General features: G+C 52.3%; 1 protein-coding gene and 1 non-coding gene across 2 annotated transcripts; one reads left to right on the top strand and one right to left on the bottom strand.

Moving 5' to 3' along the window:
• Nucleotides 1–623: 623 nt before the first annotated feature.
• HMOX1 (heme oxygenase 1) lies at nucleotides 624–7,817 on the bottom strand. Its single transcript, XM_043441040.1, has 5 exons — nucleotides 7,654–7,817; nucleotides 6,366–6,486; nucleotides 3,664–4,155; nucleotides 2,314–2,413; nucleotides 624–1,342 (listed from the first exon to the last, which is right to left on the bottom strand). The coding sequence occupies exons 1-5, from the start codon at nucleotides 7,674–7,676 to the stop codon at nucleotides 1,212–1,214; spliced, it is 867 nt and encodes a 288-aa protein (XP_043296975.1). The 5' UTR covers nucleotides 7,677–7,817; the 3' UTR covers nucleotides 624–1,211.
• A 2,081-nt stretch (nucleotides 7,818–9,898) lies between these two features.
• Nucleotides 9,899–10,005, top strand: LOC122424174. The gene has a single exon (XR_006264358.1). It is a non-coding gene; the product is annotated as a U6 spliceosomal RNA (small nuclear RNA).
• Nucleotides 10,006–10,448: the final 443 nt, after the last annotated feature.

Below are 10,448 nucleotides of genomic sequence, written 5' to 3'. Positions count from 1 at the left end.
GACCTGGTTTAAATCCTTCCTGACCCTCTAGAAGTGATAACACCCAGTTTTTCTGAGGATCAAATGAGATGACATCATGTGAGGGGACTCACACAGTAGAGAATCCCTTAACAAGAATCACAGAACACTGATCTCCCTCATTTCATTATTAAGAGTTCATATCATGTGCTGTTGGCATTTTACATGCATCTCATTTGCTTCTCAAGACAGGTGAGCTGGGTCTGTATTGGTGTTAAAGGTGACAAAACTGAGCTCCAGAAGGCTTAATACCTAACCCCAAAGGCAGTTACAGAAAGAAAACCAGGGGTTTGAACCAGGGTTCTTACTCCAGTCCCTACGATTCACTGTACAAGACACAGATCTTATTCCAGAATTTGCTCATTTCAGCTTTACAGTGAATCGCGTCCATGGTAAAGCGGTCTTCCACCAAGCAGGGTTCACCCCAAAGACGTGCCCACTGCCTGTTTCAAGGTCACCCCCACCACCCTCCGTACAGAGCACAACATCCCAAACCAGCTGTCACCCGCACTTTCACCCCTTCCGCCCACCAGACTTTCAAGAAACAAGTGAGGAAAAAAGGTCAGTTCCCCAAGGGTAACAGAGCCCAAGAAAAACACGTCAAGTTACTATCAGGCCATTTAGTTTATTATTTCACATGAAAGTTAGCAATCAAGGCCACAGTCCTGTTAAACACTTCCCTCCCCACCCGCCATAACGCACCCCTACCCTGCTATAAGAACAGAATAGAACACAACAGAATACCACAGTTCAGGCTGAGCCAGGAACACAAAGTGGCTCCAACAAAAACAAGACGGAAACACAAGACACAACATCTTTGAATATATACAAAAATTGCCATGGCCGGTCACAGCGGGTCAAAAGGGAGACCTCAGACCCAAGGCTTTCGGAGGTTCACAACAGCTGTTGCTCTGGCTACATCTTCTGGGCTCTGCTGCAGGAACAGGAAGGGGAGAGTGCTGAGAGGTCGGGGGGACCCCTTGTCCCACTCTGAAGTTCAGGTTACTGACTGGATGTACTTTGGGTTGGTGGAGATGTCTCAGGCTCCTTTTATCCAGAAGAGACGGACGCAGGGAGACAGTAGGAGCCCTGGCGGCTGCCCCCCAGCCCCAAGCTCAAGGTAAGGAAGCCAGCCAAGGGGCTGCCCCTTTCCACAAACAGTTCATGGCCCCCAGGAGGCAGCACACTTGCATTCACATGGCGTAAAGCCCCACAGCGACCGTGGCCACCAGAAAGCTGAGCGTGAGGACCCATCGCAGAAGAGGTGCCTGAGAGAGGACGCTGGGCTGGGGCTTCCCCCTGGACGCCTTGGCAGGAACTGAGTCTGAAAGAGAAGGGAGATGATGTCAACTCCCGGAGGATGGAAGCAGGGCCATTTGACCTCACAGAAAAATCAGAGCCGCCTCAGCTCGGTCTAGTAAAGTCCCTGCTAGATGCCAACCAGTAGCCCTCTAGCCGATACTTGGATACCTCCTGAGACAGGGAGCTTGCTTACTTCTCCAAGCTGTCCACTCTTCCATTTTCGGCCAGATTGTGAGAAGTACTCTCCAGGGATACCCAGGGGACCACAGTTTGAGAACTGATGTATTAGGGCTGAGTCCCCTCACCCCCACCGGGTAACCTCATCAGGAATGGCCACATTCCAATGTTCCCCGCAAAACCCCACCGACAGAGGGGTCCATATAGTCCTGGCACAGGTGAGCTATGGTGGCACCAGGAGCAGAGGCCTGAGATGACCTGCCAAGCAGGTGGCCGAGCTTCACCCCTCCCCTCCCTTGACTCCCAAAGCCACACTCTCGCCCACAGGGAGGGAGGGGACATCTGTGGAGCACTCTGGTGCTCTGGAAGTTTCCCACGTGTTCTCTCAGCACTGCCACCCCCTAGAGAGCTCTTTGAGAGGCCTCAGGGAGGGACTAACCCGAGACAGGACCCTGCATCAATGGCGGGGGAATAACTAGAAGCTGCCCTGGGCCCCTAGCCCCACGTCAGGGGGTCTCTGCTAGGGAACCATTAACAGGCCCCAAAGGGACCTAAATTGTGTGTGTCTATGGGGGAGTAGGACTTGCCATGACTTCAGACTATTCTTCGAATACTCAAAAGTGACCTAGAACCAGCCCACCCCCGCCCCGATTCTAGAATTGGGGAGACTGAGGTGCAGAGGGGTCATCCGGGTGGAGGCTGGCTCCACCCCTGACCTCTCATTTAAACCATGGAGAAGACAGAAGAGCCAGGCGACACCAGAGCCTGATGGCTGGGCCACGTGCCCTCCACACACTGCCCCCGGGAGGCCCTCACCTTGCGCCTTGCTGCTGGCTCGCCTGTGAAGGTCTGGTGCCTGCGAGGGCTCACGGTCCTCGGCCTTCTGGGTCAGCAGCCCCTGCAACTCCTCAAACAGCTGCAAGAGAACAAAAGGCACGTCTCCATGAAAGGTGGGGCCAGGCCTGCTGATGGGAGGTCTGAGGTTTGGTGGGGAAATAGCAGGACAGGACAGAATCACAGCAAAAATACTGAACATCCAGCTTGAGAGAAGATGTCACAAGTGCATTAACTCGCCTGCCTACTCTTCCCCAAATGCTTCCCAGTAACAGCCATTCTGAATGGCCGCTCATGCCCATATGCTGGGTCCCTTTGCAAAGTACCATGTCTTGAGTGGTACCCAAGCAGGCACTCAGTGCTCTGTGGTACTCATTAGCCAAGGTTACAGACCAGGTCATTGCCGCTCCAGAGATTCAGTGCCTGCGTGGTGGCTAACCCAGAGGTCAAGCAGCAAGGGCCAGCCCTCCCATGGGGCTGTGGCTCCAAAGCGCCTGTTCTTTCTACACCACCTTTCTGAAAGATACAGCTTTTCTCAGAAGACTGACCAGGTCTGCTGGGTATCTTTTAGCGGTATGCAAAGGACGCACATTGCTCAATAGCAAGTGCTATGACCAATCTCTTCTGGGGTCCCAGGCTGGGAATAAGGAGCCAGGAGAGCATAAACTAAGAGCCCAGTTCCCACAGGGCCTCCAGATAGGAGGAGAGTGACAGAATTCTACATTAGGGTTAGGAGGAATCTCACCCCCACTGGGAACACCCCCCCTGGCTCTGCCTAAGAGGTCAGCCTTCAAGGCAAAACCCATCTTCCCCTGGATTTGAGACACTTGTAGAAAGACGGATCATGCCTCCTGGCTGGGCTGAGAGGCCCAGATGGCGTGGGCCAGGTCTGCAGCATCCGTGAGCCCTGCAGTGCCAACCTGGCTACATATGAGCACACAGCCAACTTGTATGTTGTCACAGGGAGTTGTCACAGAATGCCACAATGGTGACGCTCACATCATACAATAACTGTAGCTAATGTTCAAGGGCTGACCCTGTGACATGCCCTGCTCTGGGGACTTGATTGATTTAAGCAGTCACAACAACTCTGTGAGCTAAGTGCTATTATATCCCCATTTTACAGATGGGAAAACTGAAGTACAAAGTGATTAAGAAAGGGATCTGCCTAAGATCACCCCGCCAGGTAAGTGACAGAACTGGAACCCTGGACCCCAAGCCCCTGCCCTTAACCATGACCCTTGACCCCTCCCTGCCCCCCACCCTGCGAGAAATGTCCCTGGAAGAGCAACTGGAGGCGGGGTGGCCACGCAGCACAGCCCAGACCCTCACCTGGATGTTGAGCAGGAAGGCGGTCTTGGCCTCGTCCAGGACCCTCTGCCGGACCTCGGGGGTCATCTCCAGCGTGTTCATGCGGGAGCGGTACAGCTGCTTGAACTTGGTGGCACTGGCGATATTGGGGAAAGTGAAGAAGGCCAGGCCCTCCCCGGAGCTGGGCAGGTTCAGGGCCTTCTGAGCGATCTTCTTGAGAACCTGGCCCCCAGACAGGTCGCCCAGGTAGCGGGTGTAGGCATGGGCCACCAGCAGTTCGGGCTCGGCGCGCCCCACCTCCTGGAGCCGCTGAACATAGCGCTTGGTGGCCTGCGTGTAGGGGATGGCTTCCTGCCAGCGGGGCCCGTACCAGAAGGCCATGTCCTGCTCCAGGGCGGCCCGGCGGTGCAGCTCCTCTGGGAAGTAGAGGGGAGTGTAGACGGGGTTCTCCTTGTTGCGTTCGATCTCCTCCTCCAGGGCCACATAGATGTGGTACAAAGACGCCATCACCAGCTGAAACCAGAGCAAGCAGGTTGTTATCAGAGCATCCAGCCCCTTTGCACTATCGCCTTCAGAGTCATCCTTGTCACCTCCCCAGGCTGGGCTCCCACCTCCTGCCAGCCCCTCCAACCCTCCCCCTGTGGCAGCCAGAGAAACTGTCACAGGAGAAATTTTTCATTGTGCACTGTCTGAGCCTAAAAACCTTTTATCACACTGGAAAAAATACGAATCCTCACTTCATCCTTGGAAAAGTCTAACAAAGGAATGGCTATGCCCACTTTACAGAAAAGACACTAAGGCTCAGAGAGGGCATGAGACACAGAAGCCACAACGCTAGTAAGAAACAGAAATGGAGCCACGCACAGGCATGGCTTTCTGGAGAAAGTAACTGAATTAAAGTGCTTACAGGAGATGCCAGGCACCTCCCTCTGGCTTGTGACCTCTGGGGATCCATCTGCAGGGCACAGTTCTCCCCAGAAGACCCCTCTGAACCCCATCACCTCTGAAAGCTGTCCTGGGGGACAGCCCAGTGCCCCTTAGCTCGGGTAACTCCCATTACACATTAATTTTCTAGTTTTGAGTTTGAAAGAGGACAAAGTTTAGATGTTCTGGTTGAGGTTTTCAGGTCATTTCTGAGCCTTTAATCATTCATGGGAGCACGGTCTCTCACCAGGGCAGAAACCCAGGCAGCCTGGTACAGTGCAGCCTGGGTTTTCAACTGTGACCGACCTGGTCCTAACTCCGCTCGGCCAGTCCTCAGCTGGGTGATGGTGGATAAAACCACTCGCCCTCTCTAGGCAATCTGGGGCCCGAGTGACTCTGCACAAGGCAAGCCTTGGTTCCCTCCCTTGCAAAGAAGGGTAATCTGACCACAGAGTGCTGGGGCAGGTGTGCGGGTCAGGAGGATGACAGAGGGAAAGCACTAGATGCAACCAAGTAGTCAGCACTGAAGTTGGACAGTGGTGATAAAACACGCTACCTCCATCAGAGCACAATCTGAGCGAGTAGTGCGTCCTCTCCTGGGTCTCTGTGCTGACTTTGAACTCAGGGGCCAAGAAGGAAGCTCCAAAGCATACAGTGGCTGGGTATGGGGTACTCCAGCGGCCACCTCCCCACTCCCACTGCCCCAGTCCCATTACAGCAACTGTACATCAGCTTTTTCAGGGGGGTGGGGGCAGAACAAGGGAGTAAGGGCTAGACTCACACCCACAGGACACAGCCCAGGGCTGTGAGCCCCTTAGAGCTGCAGGTTAAATCGCCCTTCACTGAAGCACCTCTCCTGTTGGAAGTAGGAGGTGTCTCCCAATAGCCAAAGGCAGGGTGTTAGAAGTGGTGAGCTGCAGCTCCCCACCCCCACTGTTCAACCCAAACAAGCCTCTCCTCACGCCCAGCACCTGCCGGGTTCTTTTGTCACATGCTTTCCTTCTTCCTGCATGAATTTCACAACTGTGCTGAGTAATAGCAAAAATTCATGCCTCAAATATAATGGGCACTTAAGGAAATCATGCTGGGTATTCCCCTTGGTCCTGTAGTTACGACTCCGTGCTTCCACTGCTGGGAGCATGGGTTCAATCCTTGGTTGGAAAACTAAGAGCCCACATGCTGTGCAGTGTGGTCCAAAAAAAATAAAACCCTGCCGTTGAAAAGTCTTATTTCACAGGTGAGGAAAAGGTACCCTGGGGAGGTTAGATGGTGCCGGTAGTCTTACTATTAGGGAATGGAAGTACTCCAGCTCGAACCCACACTCCCCTCTTACCTTCAGAGGCAGATAAGACCTAGGTCAGAAGCATAAGCTCTGAACCAAGACCAGCCTTGGCTCAATTTTGGCCTCTCCCATTTGCTAACAGGCTGTGTGACCTTCTGTTAGCTACTTAACCTCTCTGAGCCTTCCCTTCCTCACCTTCCTTATCAAAGTTGAAGCACTGATTACAATTAATTGAGTAAAACGCCAAGCATGCACTAGGTGGTCACTTAAGAGTACCACCGCCCCAGCCACTCCACAATACCATACTGCAGGCTGTGAATCCGCTGTGGGACCCCGGGTAAGTCACTTCCACTCTCTGAGCCTCAAAGTCATGACCTGTAAAATGATTCCCCTGAACATGCTCATCGGGTCCCTCAGCATCCCTAGGAGCCATACCCACTTATACCACTGCTCTGCACTTTGGGTGCACTCCCACCCAATGTACCCCTGCCAAGGCTGGTACCTCCAGTCCACATACCTTAAAACCTTCTCGGGTCACCTCACCCTTCTGAAAGTTCTTCATGAACTCGGCATTCTCCGCCTGGGTGTGCACCTCCTTCGTGGCCTCCTTCAGGGCCTCTGACAAATCCTGGGGCATGCTGCAGAGGGGAGGCACAGAGGTGAACAGGGGAGTGGAGGGCAAGGCTCTGAGCACAGTCCCTTCCACCGCTGAGCTTCTGAAGGGTACCCCTGCCTGTTTGCAGGACTTAAAAAAGAGATTCCAGCTTTTATCAGGCTCCTCTGCAGAAACCCATGTTCCCATCTAATACACAGCCACTTTCCCAACTACCTTTAAGATGCAGTCCCAGCCACACTTTTCAGTTATTAAAACACTGTGTAATACGGGTCCCCCAAACCAACAGGAAAGGTCTGGCCAATTATTCTCAATAGAGAAGAGAAGGGAGCAGCACCGGTGGGCAGGGTGAACACTCATTCACCTGCAATTGCTTCGACTGGCCTTTACACCCAAGATTTAACTCATTAACTTTGTTGAGGTTTCAGATACAGATCTCATGATCCCTTGTTAATATTCTGCTGGCAGAAAAGTACTAAAAAAAGCTCAAGTAAAACTCAGGTTTACTCAAAGAAACAGTTCCTTTTGGGGAGTATTTCTGCCTATGTCCACATCCACCTCCCATAGGAGTGTCATTTGTCCTTTCTGGCTAGCACTCCTTCAGAAAATCACCCCCTGTTCTGTACATGCTGGTCAAATTCTTGGAAGATGGGAGGAGCCAGACTCAGAGGTGGACAAACCCAGGGCCAGTTTCCAGCTAGTCAGGAGACCTTGGCTTGCTTGCTGTGCCTCCTCTACTATGCCACCCTCATACTGCAAGCGTGGGCTCAGTAGCCGACCGAGGTGATGTGCTCCTTAATTCGACAGCTAGCCAGAGGTGGATGCGGCCAAGAGGAGTCCCCAGTAAGAGCCAGGCTTTGTCACCCAGGCTCCAACAGTCGCGGGGATGCCGGATTAAGCAGACCGCTACCTCCAAGCACTAGCACGAGTTCAAAACCAAAACCAAAGTCGGTCCCACGACAACACTCCCATCGGGTCATCCACAGGGAGCCAGGCATGTCAATCACCTTTCATCTCTCCAACTGCCCCACCGGGCGGGATTGGCACCCAGCTCCTCCTAACACCAAAGCCCCAAGTGACCGCCCCCCTGTTCAGCGAGGGCGCTTCCTGCTTCCCGGCTCGGTCTCGGGAGCTCTGCGGGAGGAGGGAGCTGCCCTGCCCGGGAGAGGCCGGTCCCCTGACCCGCACTTGCCTGTCGGGCTGCGGGCGCTCCATCCTGCGGCTGCGTAGGTGTAGGGTCGGTGCTGGCTCCGAGAACTCGGGCTCCGAGAACTCTGGCTCCGACGGCTCAGAACTGGATGGAGGAGGCGGGAGAGCGACTGTGCCGAGTCCCAACTTCGCCGTCTATTTATCCCCTGGGCGAGTCACGTGGCCGCCGCCCGCCTGCCTTTCCCCACTTTCAGGCCCGACGTTGCAACACCCGCGGGGGCCGGCGCCCCGCCCGCCCCTGGCCTGCGGGGGCGGAGGAGGAGCGGTCATATGACCCTTGGAAAACAATCTATTTAAAACAAGACGTAAAAAAAAAAAAAAAAAACTTCTGGAAATCTGTGCAGCAGTGTGATTTTGCCCCTTTCAGTGCCTCCAGCCCAGAAATGGTACTTGAATACCCCAGGAATCTGAATGGTTCTGGAGAGCTGGGAGGCAGGGCTTCTCAGAGCAGGAGGCTTCGGGGCAATGTCAAGGACTCCGTCCCCAGACCCTGTCTACAGCCCCCCGCACCAGCGTGCTCCCTAATTGTCACCTCCTTCTGGGACCCTCAGCTGGCAGCCTGCTTCCTCATGTTTCCTTTGGCCTTTTTTTCTTTCTTGAGCACCTACTAAATGCTTAAGATGGTACTGTTTTCATGGTTCATCCCTACAGTTACCCTCTGAGGTAGATCTCTACCATTTTACAGAGAAAATGAGGCTCGGTGGTGGGTGGGGGCAGGGATTAAGTGGCACGACCAAGGACACACATAAAGCAGGAAAACGGGACCCAAACTCCAGGTCTCTGCCTGTCTCCTTCAGACCCTCTTAGCACTTGGTTCCCAGCTGGACAATGATGTTGGTCATCCAGACCACCTCCCTGCTCACCTGCACAGGGCGATCTTCAGGGCTCATTGAGTCTGCGTTATCTCATCCTCCTGACTCAAATGATAAAGAATCCGCCTGCAACGTGGGAGACCTGGGTTCAATCCCTGGGTTGGGAAGATCACCTGGAGGAAGATTGCCATGGGAACCCACTTTAGTATTCTTGTCTGGAGAACCCCCATGGACAGAGGAGCCTGGTGGCCTACAGTCCATGGGGTTGCAAAGAATCCGACACGAGTGAGTGACTAAGCACACATGCAGTACCCACCCGGGCCTGGAACAGAGCTGGTCCTGTGATCAACTGTTGAATTGATTCTGCGTGAGATTGATCACTTAGGATGGGGGGAAGCAGGTCACTGGGCGAGCCCAGATGACAATGCAAATGACAATACTAAAGTCCCTTCCCAAAGTTACAATTCTGGATTCTAGATTAAACAAAACAAAGTTTAACTTTGACTCAGGACAAGGATGTTGTTTGGAAAAGAGGTAGCAAGAGTTCCACTTCTGAAGGAATGTGAGGACAAGCTTGAGGACGGCCAGCCCAGCCGTCGAGCATGGGTTCTCGGATTGGGGGACTACAGCAGCTGAGGCGGTCCTTCCTGGGTGAGCAGAAGTCTCTGATGCTTGGGGACAGTCTGGAAGAACCAGGCAGGTAGTGTTGTCAGTGTGTCCATCCGGTGCAAGCTCAGAGCTCTGGCCCATGATCCATCCTCTTCCTGTTCACTGACCTGAACTGAACTTCAGCCACCAAATCAATCTAGAGGCATGGAGGCTGCTCAGTCTTCTAGAGAGGGGGGCTATGCCAAAGAATCTAGCTCTTGGTATAAATTATATATCGATCTTCTGCTTCGATGAACAATGATAACAATACTAATAGCTAATATTCATTGAGCCCTTCCTGTGCGCCAGATACTATACTAAACACATGTATTAACAGATTAAATCCTCATAATAACTCATAATATCCTCATAATCTTCATAATAACTCCATAAGGCTGTTACTGTCCCCATCTTACAAATGAGGAAACTCTGGCAGAGAGGTAAAGATAAGGGTTTGAACCCAGGCAGTCTAGCACAAAGATTTCAAAAGTTCAAGGTAGGATGTCGTGTCTCAGAATCCAGTAAAACGTGAGACAAGTAAAAAAAAAAAAAAAAAAACATGGTTTTTCCCGCTAGAGCCCAGAAGTCACCTCCATGGTTCTCGTTGAAAGGCTCATTCTACAGAGGATGGCATTTACCAGCTAACAAGATTCACAGAGGTAAGAACGAGAACTGGAGCTGCTAGAAGATTTCAAAAGAGAGTTGCCAAGAACTTTCTAGAAAGAAGGATTATTAGAAACAGATATCTCCATTAGAATATAAGCTCCAGTGCTCGCTTCGGCAGCACATATACTAAAATTGGAACCACACAGAGAAGATTAGCATGGCCCCTGGGCAAGGATGACATGCAAATTCGTGAAGCATTCCATATGCTTAAGACAGGCTCAAACTCGCTCGCCAAAAAAAAAAAAAAGAATGTAAGCTCCAGGAGGGCAGGGGTTTTGTTTTTTGAATCTCCAGAGCCTGGAACTGCGCCTGGTAAGTAGCAGACAATCAATACCGAATGAATGAATATAGGCCACAAGGTTTCTTTCTGGTAAACGTGATAATACAACTAGGTTGCCAGAAAGCGTTGGAACCAAGCTACAAGTTTTGATCTTAGTCCAACTTTACTGATCACTTACTGTGTACTGAACCCTTATGTGCAAGACTGCATTTAATCCTGGCAAAAGCCCTTTCATTTTCATCTCTGTTTTGTCCACGTAAATACTAAGGTACAAAGAGGTTAAGTCGTTTTCCCAAGTCCCATGGCTAGTGATAGCCAAGCCAGGATTCAAAGCACAGCACTTGGAAGCCAGAATCCATACTTCTGAACCCC

The sequence above is a fragment of the Cervus canadensis genome, chromosome 21 (genome assembly GCF_019320065.1).
Source record: "Cervus canadensis isolate Bull #8, Minnesota chromosome 21, ASM1932006v1, whole genome shotgun sequence".
In the NCBI taxonomy this organism is placed as follows: domain Eukaryota; kingdom Metazoa; phylum Chordata; class Mammalia; order Artiodactyla; family Cervidae; genus Cervus; species Cervus canadensis.
The sequence above is the reverse complement of the archived record's forward strand: the minus strand, read 5'-3'. Positions and strand labels throughout refer to the sequence as shown.

Bases quoted from the DNA above. Each gene is read 5' to 3' on its own strand.
- HMOX1 (XM_043441040.1), bottom strand. From the start codon at position 7,676: ATGGAGCGCCCGCAGCCCGACAG. The intron at 4,156-6,365 runs GTATGTGGACTG...CTCTGGTTTCAG, and splicing joins TGACCCGAGAAGGTTTTAAG to CTGGTGATGGCGTCTTTGTA. The intron at 1,343-2,313 runs GTGAGGGCCTCC...CTTCTCTTTCAG, and splicing joins AGCCAGCAGCAAGGCGCAAG to ACTCAGTTCCTGCCAAGGCG.